Source organism: Lampetra fluviatilis, chromosome 68 (genome assembly GCF_964198595.1).
Source record: "Lampetra fluviatilis chromosome 68, kcLamFluv1.1, whole genome shotgun sequence".
NCBI lineage: Eukaryota > Metazoa > Chordata > Hyperoartia > Petromyzontiformes > Petromyzontidae > Lampetra > Lampetra fluviatilis.
In genome coordinates, this window is record NC_136342.1 from 6,034,304 (window position 1) to 6,049,975 (window position 15,672).

At 52.4% G+C, this 15,672-nt stretch overlaps 1 protein-coding gene across 9 annotated transcripts in view; it reads left to right on the top strand.

Moving 5' to 3' along the window:
* The window catches only part of LOC144952477 (discoidin domain-containing receptor 2-like), a 122,830-nt gene that overhangs the window by 83,268 nt on the left and 23,890 nt on the right, over positions 1–15,672 (top strand). For all 9 annotated transcript variants that reach the window (XM_078882894.1, XM_078882895.1, XM_078882897.1 and 6 more), the window contains 2 exons: positions 10,064–10,270; positions 11,692–11,852. In XM_078882894.1, the coding sequence (XP_078739020.1) occupies positions 10,064–10,270; positions 11,692–11,852 (368 nt within the window). The remainder of the gene's footprint in view (positions 1–10,063; positions 10,271–11,691; positions 11,853–15,672) is intronic.

Consider the following 15,672-nt stretch of genomic DNA (forward strand, 5'->3'; position numbering starts at 1 on the left):
TTTCGGAGGCAACACAAGCTTCCGTCTTCAGGTGGAACCGTCACAGCCCGACAGCTGTATCAAGTAAATGAGAGATTACGGGAGATACCACTCCGTATATATAATGGTTGAGGGGGTGGGGGAAGGGCCAAGAATGACCCACTTTTTATTATTATGGTAAGGTGCGGCTTAAGACTATGAATAGACTGCATAACAAAAGACTGAGCTTTTATTATGGAGAGGTTCGGTTTGTGACTACGCCTAGCCTAAATAACAAAAGTGTGAAAAAAGAAAGCTAAACCTGGTAGAAAGCTAAACCTGGTAAAACAAAACTGGCTGTCCATCAGTAACCTGCAATAGTTTGCTGTCAAATAAGATGGTCCAAATAAGTGTAGTTAAATTTTTTTTTTGCATGGTTAATCACATTTTTCCAATGATTAAAGGTGCGGCTTGAGACTATGAATAGACTGCATAACAAAAGACTGAGCCTTTATTATGGAGAGGTTCGGTTTGTGACTACGCCTAGCCTACATAACAAAAGTGTGAAAAAAGAAAGCTAAACCTTGTAGAAAGCTAAAACATGGTAAAACAAAACTGGCTGTCTATCAGTAACCTATAATAGTTGTCTGTCAAATAAGATGGTCCAAATAAGTGTAGTTAAATCTTTTTTGCATAGTTAATCACATCTTTCTAATGATTACTCAGTTTGTAACCACAAACACAGACATAATTTCAACCGCGATGATGGTTAAAAACTGAGTAATCATTGGAAAGATGTGATTAACCATGCAAAAAAGATTTAACTACACTTATTTGGACCATCTTATTTGACAGAAAACTATTGCAGGTTACTGATGGACAGCCAGTTTTGTTTAACCAGGTTTAGCTTTCTACCAGGTTTAGCTTTCTTTTTTCACACTTTTGTTATGTAGGCTAGGCGTAGTCACAAACCGAACCTCTCCATAATAAAGGCTCAGTCTTTTGTTTTGCAGTCTATTCATAGTCTCAAGCCGCACCTTTAATCATTGGAAAGATGTGATTAACCATGCAAAAAAAAAGATTAAACTACACTTATTTGGACCATCTTATTTGACAGAAAACTATTGCAGGTTACTGATGGACAGCCAGTTTTGTTTAACCAGGTTTAGCTTTCTACCAGGTTTAGCTTTCTTTTTTCACACTTTTGTTATGTAGGCTAGGTGTAGTCACAAACCGAACCTCTCCATAATAAAGGCTCAGTTTTTTGTTATGCAGTCTATTCATAGTCTCAAGCCGCACCTTACCATAATAATAAAAAGTGGGCCATTCTTGGCCCCCCCCCCCTCAACCATTATATATACGGAGTGGTATCTCCTGTAATCTCTCATTTACTTGATACTGCTGTCGGGCTGTGACAGTTCCACCTGAAGATGCTTGTGTCGCCTCCGAAACGTCGTGATTTTTATTTTATTTTACTTTTATTAATTTTTATTTTTTACCTACATGACTTTACCGAAAAAACCTAAGAATATGAATCCTTGCAGTCACGAAAGCTTCAAATCTAGCAGAGGTCTCACTCCGAATCAGTCGAGCGGCATTATATTTTCATCAGTTGTGTAACGCTGTGTGGAAGCTACCTGGACTTCTCGTCCACAGTCATTCCTTTCATTCTCTATGCTTGTGAAACGTGGACCCCCCAAACTGAACATCTTTGCCGGTTAGAAACATTTAGGCTGACCTGCCTACGATCCATCCTGGGTTTAACCAGGCTGGATTGTGTGAGGAGCTCACAAATCCTTGAAAGATCTGGTCAAAGTCCCATCGGTGAGCTCCTCCGGCAGGCAATGCTGCATTGGCTGGGTCATGTAGCCCGCATGCCAAATCACTGCATGCCTAAACAGCTTTAGTTTGGCCGGATCGAGGAGGCTTAACGGGCACGGCACGGGCTAGAGAAGAGATGAAGTGATGTGGCACAGGAGGAAGTGGACCTGAGTGGACTTGCCGAAAACAGGTACCAGTGGTGTCAAGATCAGCCTCTATGGAGGAGGCTAGTGAAGGACGCTACTGGGCAGTTGGAGGCAGTCTCCCTCCAACAACAACGGAGGGCGGAGGAGCGATGCTCACAACAACGAGTGTAGCACCGGGTAGCTAAAGCACGGCAAGTTGGCACAGTAGGGGGCACAGGTGATGCATCAGCCAGTCATCTTAGTCAGTCGACCCTTGGCATCTGGGTCTACTCCGTGACCTCGTGTTAGCGGGCATTCGACACTTCCCCGTGCCTCAACGTGCAAATAGCCTGGCACAAACGTTGTGGTGACGTCACCGCCACTTAGTGGCGAATTTCGGTTGTTCTTGAGTAAGTGGATAGATGAGAGGGTGAGTGAGTGGGCAAATGACTGGGTGGGTGAGTGATTGAGTGATTGAGTGAGTGGGTGAATAAGTGTGTGAGTGGATGAGTTACTGTGTGGGTAAATTAATGAGTGGGTAAGTGACTGGATGGGTGAGTAAATGGGTGGGAAAGTGGGTGAGTGACTGGGAGGGTGAGTGAGTGGATAGATTAGTGGGCGAGTGACTGGGTAGGCGAGTGAGTGGGTGAGTGGATAGGTGTGTGGGTGACTGGGTGGGATAAGTGAATGTGAGTGGTTTACCATTGGAACCTCCTTTGCCAGTAGCAAAATATGATCGTTGTTTTTTTTACCCTTTTATCTGGCAACGAAACTGACACCTTTTTTTACAAAGAGTCATGTTTGTGTAGTAATTACTCAGGAGGCTTGACGACGGGATCGGAGGCACACTTATTTATTAACACAACTTGTATACAGTTAGCGAGTATACACAGGACCTAAGGGGTAACGTCCCCTTACTCGGCTAACAGGGAGACACAACATCTAAGCCCCGCTAACCTAAGCCCAAGTCCTCCACTAGGGAGCTAGGGGAGGCTACCTGTCCCAGCCCTGGTCAAGCTGGGATCCGACCCCCTGAGTTCCCAGACCTGCTCGTCAGTCTGGGCTCTCGGGGCCACGCCACCGGCTTGCCCTGGTCGGCCCTGATAAGGACAGCGAGCCAGGGGAGCTCCGGGGCCTATGCTAGCTGGTCTTCCGTCTTCGCTGGTTAAAGCTGATACCTCGACCTCGAGCCCTCCGGCTCACCCCCTCTTATAGTCCGCGGCCCCCCCGGGAGGGGCCCGTGGGGGATGCAGGTGCGGACGTCGGTGTGGCCACCTCCTATGTGTACGGCCCTAACCACGCCCCTTGTGTTTGTTTGCCATCCGCTCCCATACACAATTACACCTCTACATCACCCCCCCCTGTACAGCTCGCAGCCGTCCCCGGCTGCAACAAAATCAGAATAAAGGTGCATGCCTCCCCAAAACCGTGTGTGCCTCGCGTAAATTTAACAAGAACAATAACAGTCATAACAACAACAACAACAGGAAACAGGTAGAAGAAGAAAGAGAAAAAAATAACCCGGCGCACCCTCCCGAATAAATACCCCATTCCGCAAACCCAACATATATACACGCGCTCCGGATGCCCCTCCCCCACTGTCCGCAAGGGCCCCCCAACGGCCGACCTCACAATAGTCTGCGCATTTTGGCGCGCGTTCTCGCGGCGGGCCCGTCACAAGGGCTCGACCCGGCACGCTCAGTGGTGGTTGGTGACGGTCCGGGTGCAAGAGAGTCTGGCGTCGCTGCCGAGTGACCCCCGACCCCTCCGGGAGGGGTTGGCGGGCGTGGACCCGTCACTCCTGTTGCACCTGGAGATGGAACAGTTGACGTCATGTTAGGCGAGAGCAGCGACGTCGGGGAGTCGGCGGACCCCTCACACGTTTGGCCATGCGTGTGTGTGTGTGAACCACGGGCCGGCGCAATGAACGGTTTCAACCTTGAGGGGTGCACGTACCACCGACGCCTCCCCCATTTGACGCGAACACATTGCGGCCGTAAGACCTGTACGACCTCCACTGGCCCCCGCCACGGCCGTACCAACTTTGACGAGGTTGCCAGTGGCACCTGGGGACAGTGCAACCATGCCCTGTCCCCTGGTTTCCATTTGAACACATGTACCCGCCCCAGCCGAAGCCTCTCGTTCGCCTTCTGGCGGAGTTCAGAATTTTGCACGGCCGCTTCCCGCGCCTCAGACAATTTGCTGATGTTAAATTTAACGTGTTCGGACAAGGTAGACTTCGCCTGAGGCGCCGAGAGCTTCAGCTGGGTCGTCACAGGGGGGTTAGCCTCGCGGCCATACATTAAAAAGAAAGGGGAAAATCCGGTGGCCGCATGGGGAGCCATCCTGTAGGCCTGCAACACACCGGCTATGCGAAGGTCCCAATCTGTCTGGGATTCGGACACCTGTTGGGACAGCATAGACGTGATGGTCCGATGCAGCCGTTCCACCATCCCGTCAGTTTGAGGGTGATACGGGGAGGTCCGAATTTTCTCCGTACCCAAGAGGTCGCACACCTCGCGGAGGAGTTTTCCCGAAAAATTCTTACCCTGGTCAGTAAGCAGCCGTTCCGGAGCACCTTTGTCGAGGACATAGCCCTGGACAAAGGCCTCCGCGATGGCTGCTGCCGACTGGTTGGCCAGGGGCCAGGCCATAGGCCATCTCGTGAAGTATTCGACCCCTGTCAATAAATACCTATTCCCCCTGGGTGTAGCGGGAAATGGGCCGAGTATGTCTAGCGCAACGAGCTCGTTAACCCGGGAAACCTTTATGGACTGCAGCGGAGGGTTGGACCCCCTAGCTGGTGGCTTTCGCTGCGCGCATTGCGTGCACGACCCCAGGAGATCCCCCACGTCCTTTGCCATGCCCGGCCAGAAGAAATCGAGCTGGAGCCTGGCAAAGGTCTTGTGAACCCCCAAGTGCAGAAGCCGCTCATGAACAGCCCATACCACCTTACCCCTCAATGCTGCAGGCACCACGAGCTGCTGGCGGCGGGTTTTTCCGTCCCAGTGCATTAAAAGACCCTGGAACAACCCCCACGAGTCAATGTTCGCCACCCCCTGCCCAACCCCCCCTGCGCGACGGCGCAGAGCGAGGAGGGAGGTGTCCTCCATTTGGAGGCGTCCCCATTCCGCGACCGACAACCCCAGCAACGAATCCCTCCCTTCTTGCTCGATAGGACCCGAAGCCGAAGGCGCATCGGCGGCGGCCACGAGGACCGAATCGGTGGTGACGTTCGGGGGCCTACAACGCCCCGAACCCAGGAGGCAAGCGCACTCCGAAGTGGGTGGCAACCGTGACAGGGCGTCAGCGTTCGTGTGGCGGACGCCCTTACGATATGTGGTGACAAAGTCGTAGTCCTGGAGAATCTCCAACCACCGAGATAACTGGCCCGATGGTTGTTGAACCCGCAGAGCGTACTGTAGGGCCGCATGATCTGTACGGACGGTGAAACGCCGACCGTACAGATATGGGCGGTACTGCTGAATGAAATAAACAATTGCCAATAATTCCCGACGGGTAACGCAGTACCGTTGTTCCGCTGGAGACAGTACCCGACTACCGTAAGCCACCACATGCTCTACGCCCCCAATGAGTTGGGACAGCACGCCCCCGATGCCCGTGTTACTTGCATCTGTATCGAGCAAGAAGGGTTGTGAGAAGTCGGGGTAATTCAACGGCGGAGCCCCCACCAGGGCATTCCGGAGGGCGTGAAAAGCAGCCTCCTCCTCCAGCCCCCAATGAAACCTGACTCCCTTGGACGTCAAGGCATGCAATGGTTTCGCGATCGTAGCGAAGTCAGCCACAAACCGTCGATAGTACGACGCGAACCCAATGAAACTCCTGACCTCTCCCACCGAGGTGGGAGTCGGCCAGGAGCTGACGCATTCCGTTTTGGCGGGATCAGTGGATATCCCCGAGCGCCCAACAATGTGACCCAAATACCGCACCGATTCGCGGAGCAAATGGCACTTCTGCGGTTTAAATTTTAAATTGGCAGCCCGCATTTTGAGAAAAACAGCACGCAGCCTCTGGAGGTGTTCCTCGAAGGATTTGCTAAAGACGATGACATCGTCCAAGTAAATTAAACACGAATCCCATTGCAAGCCTGCCAAGACCAGTTCCATTAACCGCTGAAAAGTTGCCGGCGCAGAATGTAAGCCCATCGGCAAGCGGTTAAATTGGAAGAGACCTTGCGGTGTCCGAAAAGCAGTTTTAGGTTTTGATTCGTCATCCAGAGGAAGCTGCCAGAATCCAGATAGTAAATCGAGGGTGGAAAAGAATCGCGCCCCCGCCAAGGCATCGAGCGACTCATCCATTCGAGGAAGCGGGTACGCATCTGCCACAGAAATTTTGTTCAATCGCCGAAAGTCGACACAAAACCGCAGTGAGCCGTCGTGTTTTTTCACCAAAACGATCGGTGCGCCCCACGGGCTGTTGGAAGGGGAAATGATATCGGCGGCTAGCATGTCATCAACAGCCGATTTGACATGATCCTTTTCGGCGGGACTGAGCCGAAAGGGATTTTGGCGGATTGGCGCGCTGTCACCCGTGTCAATATGGTGTCGCAGCAATTTAGTACAACCAATATCAAATTTGTGTTTACTAAAAACGTCGGCAAATTCTTTGAGGAGAACTCGCAGCTGCGCACGCTGCGTGTCGGACAGATCCACAGATCCCGCGCAAAGTGCATCCAGCCATCCGTCATCACAGTCCGAATGCGGTCGCGACGGAGGATCGGTGGTTACCTGACCCACGAGTGGTTCCTCATAGGGCGCCGGCGTTGCGTGTGCAAGCACGGTCCCTTGAGGAACCACGGCCGTTCGCGATCCTACATTAAGGACTGCAATGAAGGGGTCCCCATCCCCTTTCACCATGGTCTGAGCCGCTAGCAAATCGGGTCCATTGACCCCGGCTCGAGATGGTCCCAACAAGACCCCCCGATCCGCAACCCCTTCAGCAAACGGCCGACGCAACCTAAGAGGGACGAGCATCTGAGCCCCCGGGGGTACGCGCACAGTTTTTGTCACGAGCGCCTGCACGGTGGCAAACGCCCGACGCTCCGTGGTGGGGGAAGACAAAAATGTAACACGTCGGCCCGATGGGAGCTCGATGCACCCCTGGTCAATCAAGATACGGATGGGCATTTTGGCCAAGAAATCCGTCCCCAACAGGCACGGAACCGCGAGTGAGGAGGAAACCAAAACAGGCCCGGATAATTTAATGTCTCCAATGCAAATTTTGGCGCGGATTTGCCCAATAATGCCCAGCGAGCCCCCGTTAGCAGCATAGCATGGTACGTCAACAGGGAGCAAGGGACGACTTTGAACGGGAAGGATGTTAAAAATCAAATCAGATATAATGGTCGCCGATGCCCCTGTGTCAATTAAAATCCGCACCTCTACCCCATCAATATGACCGACCACAACCGATGATCCCGCCGACGCAGCAACGACACGATGGGCGAGCTCCGACCACTGAGCCGGTTGGAGCGCTCGCCGCATTTCAGAACAATCGCGCGTGATGGGCGGCGATTTTCGAACCCTGTTCAGGTGAGCGCGTGAGTGTGTGTCGGATGTGTGCATGGGCCAAACGTGTGAGGTGCCACGACTCGCCGTATTTCTCTGCTGGAGCTTGGGTGGAGACGGCGTGGCGTCCTGACGAGGTGTCGCTCCGCGCTGACGGGGAGCCCGGCATCCTGACGCAACGTGGCCTTGCAGGCCACAGTTGTAGCAGCGTGTGAGCGCCCCAGATGGCCTGGGCTGCTCCTGGCGGCTCGGTCCATTCCGAGCCTGCGGTGCCGCCGATCTCCATTCCCCCCGCCGCTCCACCCCGCAGACCTCCTCTGATGGGAGGGTGGTGGCCGCCATGGCATGGCCGGCCACCCCCTTGGCAGCCTTGCGACGCAGGGACCGCAAACCCCTGTGGATGTGGCGCGCGACCAGCAGGGACGACATCTCCCCGTCGTCTTGAGCCAAGACGGCGATGTCCAGCTCATCGGCGAGTAGCAGCAGCTTTTCAGCTACCATGGCGTCCACTCCCTCCTCGTCCATCCGCGGGAAAGCTGCCTTTGCCAGGGCCAGGAGAGCCGTTCGGAAGGCCAGGGGCGATTCGTTGGCGCCCCGATGCCGATCGTGGAACAGCTGCCTGCAGTCCGAAGGCGGCCCATAGACGGCTGACAGCAGCTGCAGCGCCAGGTGCAGCGTGGCGCGCTTTTCCTTAGGCGCCGAGGTGAGGGTAGCCAGGGCGTCGTCGTCCAGCATCGCCGGCAGCGCGCATAGTGCCTCGGCGTCCGTCCAGTTCGCCATCTCTTGATGAGCGATGAACCGTCTTTTGAAGCCGCCCCAATCTCCATCCGCTCCCACGAACTCCTTGAGAGGCGGCAGTCGCTGTTGTAAGGCGACGTCCGTGGCTGCGGATCTCGCTCCCTCGTTCCCAGCCGACGTTACAGTGTGGGCGGGCTGTGAGCATGGCATCGCCGGTCGCTCCGTTGTTGACGCGCTGGCCGGCGTTGATGATGTCACGGCTCGTACTTGGCCCTCAGCAGTCACCTGACGCAGGCCGGCCCCGCCCTCTGCTCGCACTGTAGTGATGGCGGGAAATTTAACCGCGAGCCGCGTCGGGGTGGCGGGAAATGCCGGCGTGCGTCGGCTGCTGCCGTCTTCCCGCGCAGCCCCTCCAGCTCCCAGCCGCGTGATGTCCTCCAACACGGCGGCCGCGGCGTAGAGCAGCTCCGCCAGGCGGGAGTGAGCCAGCCGAAGTCCCTCGGCCGACGCATCCCCCCCCTCCTGTCGTAGCGGCGCGGGTGTACTCGGCCCCGGCTGCTCCGATCCGACCTCGGCCATCTCTGGTGGTGATTCGGCCGCGGTGTCCTCCCTCTCCGACTCCCTGGTACGTGTCGTCCCTCGTGTGTCCATCTTTGGACGTTTTACTTCTGACACCAGATGTAGTAATTACTCAGGAGGCTTGACGACGGGATCGGAGGCACACTTATTTATTAACACAACTTGTATACAGTTAGCGAGTATACACAGGACCTAAGGGGTAACGTCCCCTTACTCGGCTAACAGGGAGACACAACATCTAAGCCCCGCTAACCTAAGCCCAAGTCCTCCACTAGGGAGCTAGGGGAGGCTACCTGTCCCAGCCCTGGTCAAGCTGGGATCCGACCCCCTGAGTTCCCAGACCTGCTCGTCAGTCTGGGCTCTCGTGGCCACGCCACCGGCTTGCCCTGGTCGGCCTTGATAAGGACAGCGAGCCAGGGGAGCTCCGGGGCCTATGCTAGCTGGTCTTCCGTCTTCGCTGGTTAAAGCTGATACCTCGACCTCGAGCCCTCCGGCTCACCCCCTCTTATAGTCCGCGGCCCCCCCGGGAGGGGCCCGTGGGGGATGCAGGTGCGGACGTCGGTGTGGCCACCTCCTATGTGTACGGCCCTAACCACGCCCCTTGTGTTTGTTTGCCATCCGCTCCCATACACAATTACACCTCTACATTTGCATTGACCACAATACCTGCGGTCGGAATGCAAACAAAATACACAACTCTGATAATGTATGCACTGTCCAGTTTCGTTGCCAGATAAAAGGGTAAAAAAACAATTATTGAGCGAGTGGTTACGTGAGTTGTTGAGTCGGTGATTGACTGGACAGTCGAATGTATGGGGGAGTGACTGGGTGGGTATATGAGTGGATAGGTGAGTGAGTGATTGGGTTGGTGAGTGAGTGGGTGAGTAACTTGTTGAGTGAGTGGGTCAGTAACTGGGTGGGTGAGTGAGTGAATGGGTTGGTGAGTGAGTGGGTGAGTGAGTGGGTGAGTGAGTATGTGATTGAGAGGGTAGTGGGTGAGTGAGTGGGTTACTGGGTGAGTAACGAGGTAGGTGGGTGAATGACTGAGTGAGTGACTGGGTTGGTGAGTGACTGGGTGAGTAACTGGGTGGGCGAGTGTGGGAGGGTGCGGGCGAGCAATTGATGATGCACTCGAAGAGGGAGGAGGCTTGTGGGGAGGCGTTCATCCAGTAGCGGATTGACCCTGGCCACCTGTGAAAGCGCTCACCCCGTGCCCCAACCCTCCTCCCAACACCCTCCCCCACCCTCCCCCCACCCTCTCCCCTCACCGTCCCCATCCCCCCCCCCTCCTCCATCCCCGGGTTTTCCACTCAGAGCCAGGGCCGGACGGAAAATCGGAAGGCCCAGAGGCCCCCTCCGAGACGTCGGCCATCCCTGGGCAACGCGGCCTCCCCGGGCCGGCTGCTCGCACTGTCGGCAAGACCACGGGGAAGGGGGTGACTTCGATGAGCTCAGCCACGACCTCGTCGTCGTCATCATCATCATTGTCATCGTCTATACCGCCAGCAGCTACAGCCGCGGGTGAGACAAGATGCTGCCAGGGTCAGAAGTCGCGCTCCTGTAAAATCGCAACAAATTCGGCAACTTAAAAAAAAGACACCGTGCGGATTGACAACTTATTTCTCTGGGAATCGCCCAGTCATTGTGTCTTCCGCTTGCCGAACGAGCACATCGCAAGGTCGCACTCATCACACACTCACCCGCAAAGTTATTGCCACGAATGACCCACAATTACCTTCCGAAATTAGGAAGCCACTAGGAGCTATGACTATTTTAAATCGTCATCTAGATTGTCCAACTAATTTCTTTAAAAACTGCTTGCTGTTGTGTTTAAGTTGTCCCCCGCCCGCCGCCCACCGTGCACCTCCCGGTTAGCCACGGTTGGCTACGTATGGTGCAAAAGAAGTACAACATACATGCAACAGATTATTGGGGGTAGTGCTGTTACTAAGTTAAACAATTTTAATTTTACCAGATAATGGCCCACTGAGCTATACGGCTCATTTTTAGAAGTGACCTGGCCACCACAAATGATAGCTCAACGAAGTGGCTTAACATTATCGTGTGGAAATTTATAGCAGCCAAATACTCTAAACGCGTGATGTTGATTCTAAATGTGGAGGGGAAAACCGGAGGACCCGTAGAAAAATCCACATTGAAAGAGAGAGAGGCACGCAAAAGGTGGCGCATTGATTCGCGCCCTACGCTAGGATCCCAGCGACCCGTGTTTGGGTGTTTAGCCCCTCGCCTGGTATACAGGAGGGTGTAGGTTCGATCCCGACCGTAACAATGCATGCTGTATATTTTGAGTTTACATGTTCTCCCCGTGATTGCGTGGATTTTTCTCCGAGTCCTCCGGTTTTCCCCTCCACATTTATAAACACGCGTTCAGAGTATTTGGCTGCTCTAAATTTCCACATGATAATGAGCCACTCCGTTGAGCTATCATTTGCGATAGCCAGATCAATTCTGAAAAAAAGCTACGTAGCAGCTCAGTGGGGCCTTGCCTGGTAAGAATATAAATTGTAAATTGTGCTGGCGAGCACCTATTTAACCCTTTCCTGTGTCCCAGGAATCTACAAGTCACAGGGCGTGCGTCCCCGTTCACCGCCGAATCTCGGAACGCTCGAGCGGCTCGGCGTACATTTTATTTAGAGGCGTAGTAGTAGTAGCAGCGCAGAGAACCATAGCAGCACGACCGCCACAACTTGACGGTAGCCGGTGCCAACAACTGTGCCACACGCTACTCCCGAATGGCCTTGTGGGGAAGACTCGGTGTGCCGATTAAAGTTATTTAATTAAAAAAATGTCTTGCTGTTCCGATCACGATGACGTACACATGCACGTTCGCGAACGTCACCATGCACGCACGCACGTCATCGTGAACGGAATCAGAAGTAAAACCGACAACGCATGCTCTGCCCTCCTCTCCCCTCCACCAGGGCCCCCAAGAGGAAGGGCCCTTGAGCCAGGTACCCTGGAGACCCCTTCATCGGGGGGCACGGGGGCCCTGGTCGCATCCCTGGTGGTCATCATCGTCGTCCTCATCGCCATCATCGCCCTCATGCTATGGAGGCAGCACTGGAAGAAGGTCCTGCGAATGGTGAGAGAGAGCTGGTCTCCGTCCATGTGTCTGTGTGTGTATGTCTTTGTTGTTGTGTGTGCCTGCGTGTCCCTGTGTTTATGTGCCCGTGTGTTTTTGTATTTGTGTGCCTGTGTGTATGTGCGTGTGTGTGCATGTGTGCTTGCGTGCATGTGTGTGTGAGAGCGGCAGTGTAGCAGTTAGCACGCTGCACTACGAACCCGGTGACCCGAGTTCGATTCTCACACCAGTGACGATTATCTGAACCAGTCAAGGGCATCTCCTAGGTTAACTCAGCATCAAATGAGTACCTGGTCCAGTGTGGAAACATCAACACTGGGGAGACAAAGGCTGCCAGGCATGGTGCTGCCAACCCACCTCGTGTGCTGTGTCAGCCTTAATAGGCGTTCGCTAATGGCGCTTGCCCCAACGGTCTGTTAAAAGCTATACGGGGGCTCTTTGTTTTTGTGGAGGAGCAATGCTCGCAACAATGAGCGTAGCGCCAGGCGGGTAAAATACATAAAATTGGAACAGTGGGAAGCACAGGTGGTGCGATGATTAGCAGCGTGCTAACCACTGCGCCACCACTTCCCACATAGCAAATTACACAGGAAATGTAACAAGCATTAGGCAAAAACATTCCAATGCTGAGCAATTCCCTGCAACAAATCACTCAATTTGGACCACACACAGCAGCAACATCGCTCCCTACTGCATGGGCAGCATTCTCCTGACCGAGAGTCTATTGTGTAATGTGTCGTGTATAGTGTAGTGTATAGTAGTGTATAGTGTAGTATTAATGTATGTTTAACTTATTTCGCACCGTACGTAGCAAACTGTGCTAATCAGAGGTGAGGGGGAAGGACAACAAACTACCCACAAACAGCAGTTCTAAAGAAATGAGTTTTCCATTTAGTATCGTAGTGTTGTGTATTGTAGTGTATAGTAGTCTATAGTGTAGTGTGTGTGTAGTGTATAGTGCAGTGTATAGTAGTGTAGTGTATAGTGTAATGTGTAGTGTATAGGGTAGTGTATAGTCATGTATAGTGTGTAGTGTAGTGTATAGTATTGTATCGTGTAGTATGAACGTATGGTGAACTTATTCGTACCATACGTAGCCAACCGTGCTAATCAGAGGTGCCAGAGGGAAGGACAACAAACTACACACAACAAGAAGCAGTTCTAAAAAAACGAGTTTGTCAATCTGTAGTGGGTCCAATACAAACTATGGGTACATAACACAAATGGGTAACGGCCCCTTGCACCCAATATCCTTAGGAGGTAGCCCCTCCGGACTAATGTGCCCTCACTCTGGTTATAGCGCTAACCCTATACTGTTCTGAACCCGACCATAGCCAGGGGTTTGGGTTCTGCCCACTGGGCTCTTCTCTTCAGGGTGGCTCTTCAGGTTTTCAGGTCTTCAGGTAGACGAGGACTGCCAGACCCGTTCAGGGGTCAGGCTTTTATACTCGCTCCAGAGTCTCTCCGCCCCTAGCCACACCTTCCTTCTGGAACTCTCTCGGGGGCCCTGGAACATGACGGCATCCCCCCAGCCCCCCTCTTGGGGTCTGGGGTCCCTGGTGGCCCAAGGGCCCGACTCATCCCACCTAGCCTGTCTACCACCCCCTGTTGACACATGCCCGCTACTGCAGGTAAGGGTCAATGGTGAATATCCACACAGTAAAGTCACGTAGGTATAAAATAAAATAAATTAAATCACGACGTTTCGGGCGCAACAAAAGCGTCCGTCATCAGGTGGGACAACCACAGCAAGAAACAATTGCTGAAGTGGGCAAAAGGGCTGCTGTAACAAGAGGCTATGTAGGTAAGAGAGGGGGGAGGAGAGAGAGGTGGGGGAGTGCTGCAAGCTAGAGGGATTATGGGGCGAACAAGGCATGAGCACGACAAAATGCCGGGGGGGGGGGGGGGGGTAGGGGAGAAGTGAGCGGGGCTGGGAGTGGGAGGCTGAAGAAAACTGGAGATGCGGATATGAAGGCAACACCATAAAGCCGTTAAGGTTTTACCTGATTAATAACATCCTTCCAGTGATTGCTCAATTTGTATCCATCTTCTCGGTTGAAGTTATGTCTATGTTTATATATCTGGATGGCTTCATGAACAAACCTTTGATAGTTGCCCGAAGGTTTGCAGAGTACCTTGGTCTCGGAAAAAAAACAATATCATGAGAGCCCTCAGCGTTATAGCAATGGTCAGCAACGGTGGAGGTATTAGTTCTGCCGTATTTCAGATCTGACTTGTGCTCGCGAACACGGTCCGAGATATGTCGTTTCGTTTCCCCAATGTAACACCCACCACATGTGCGACTTAGTTTGTAGACTCCATGATATTGCATGTCAGGAATGACATCCTTCACAGATAGGATTAGATAACGGATTTTGTGTACTATACTGAATCAGACCTGAATCTTGTGTTTGTTTAAGATTTTGGAAATATTTTTAGTAACGCCTGCTATATGTATGGTAACATGATGGTTTTGATCGGCGTCTCAGGGGGTTGTTTCTCCCTGGTTGGAGCAACAGCTTTGCGAATAATGCGGTCCGAGTACCCATTCATCTTGAGGGCCTAGTGTACGTGTTCCAGTTCACTGGTTAGGTGGTGTTGGTGAGAAATGCAGTGGGCCCTATGTGTAGTGTTTTGATGAGGGAATTCTTCTGTGCCGGATGGTGGTGAGAATCAGGTTTCAAATAGGAATCTGTGTGGGTGGCTTTCCTGTAGACAGTGTCCCAACGAGCCATCATGTCTCTTCTCAAACATAACATCCAGGAATGGTAGCCTACCATCCTTCTCCACTTCCATGGTGAATTTGATGGATGGATGTATGGAATTAATTGGATGAAAAATTGGTTCAATGCAGGCAGGGCATGTGGCCAAATGACGAAAGTGTCATCTACATATCTCTTCCACAAGGAATGATGTAGGGTGGATGTCTGGATGGCATCTGTTTCAAATTTCTCATGAAAATATTCGCTATCACTGGTGATAAGGGGGAACCCATAGGGGTACCTTCATTTTGTTTGTAGAAAATGCCATTCCAGGTGAAGTAAGTGTTGGTAAGGCAGTGCCTAACCAGAGTAGGAACATCAGGGTTCAGTCTATGTTGGACTAAATCTTCAATTATTGCTAAGGTGTCAGGCACATGAACCTTGGTGAACAGAGAAACTACATCAAAGCTGACAAGAAAATCATCTGGGGACAGTGAAATGCCCTTGATTAGAGAGACCAGGTGAGCTGAGTTATGTACTTCTGAGGTAGTCTTGCCCAGTGAATGGAAGCAAGGTATCAGACAGAAAACGGGCCAGTTTGTAGGTAGGTGAGTTGATAGTGGAAACGATGGGCCGAAGTGGAGTGCCTTTTTTATGGATCTTAGGAGGACCATATAATCTGGGTGGTCTAGTAGCAGAAGATTTTAGGAAGAGCCGTTTGACTGGTTCGATTAGAGAAGTCGAACTGGTAATGATATAGTTGTTTTTTGTAGTCAGGTTGTTAGTAGGATCTTTGTTGATTTTGGTGTAGCTGCCATCATTAAGAAGGTCCTGGATTTTGTTGTTGTCCCACCTGATGACGGACGCTTGTGTTGCGCCCGAAACGTCGTGATTTAATTTATTTTATTTTATACCTACGTGACTTTACCGAAAGAACCAAAGAGTATGGATCCCTGCAGTCACGAAAACTTCAAATCTAGATAGAATATACATACAGCCTAACAATGGCACTTCAAATGTAGATGGTGATTTAAAAGTGGCATCACAGCTCCCAGTGGCTTCCTAACATCGGAAGGGGAAGAGGCGTTCCAGATGGCCGCAAAAATATCCGCGCGATG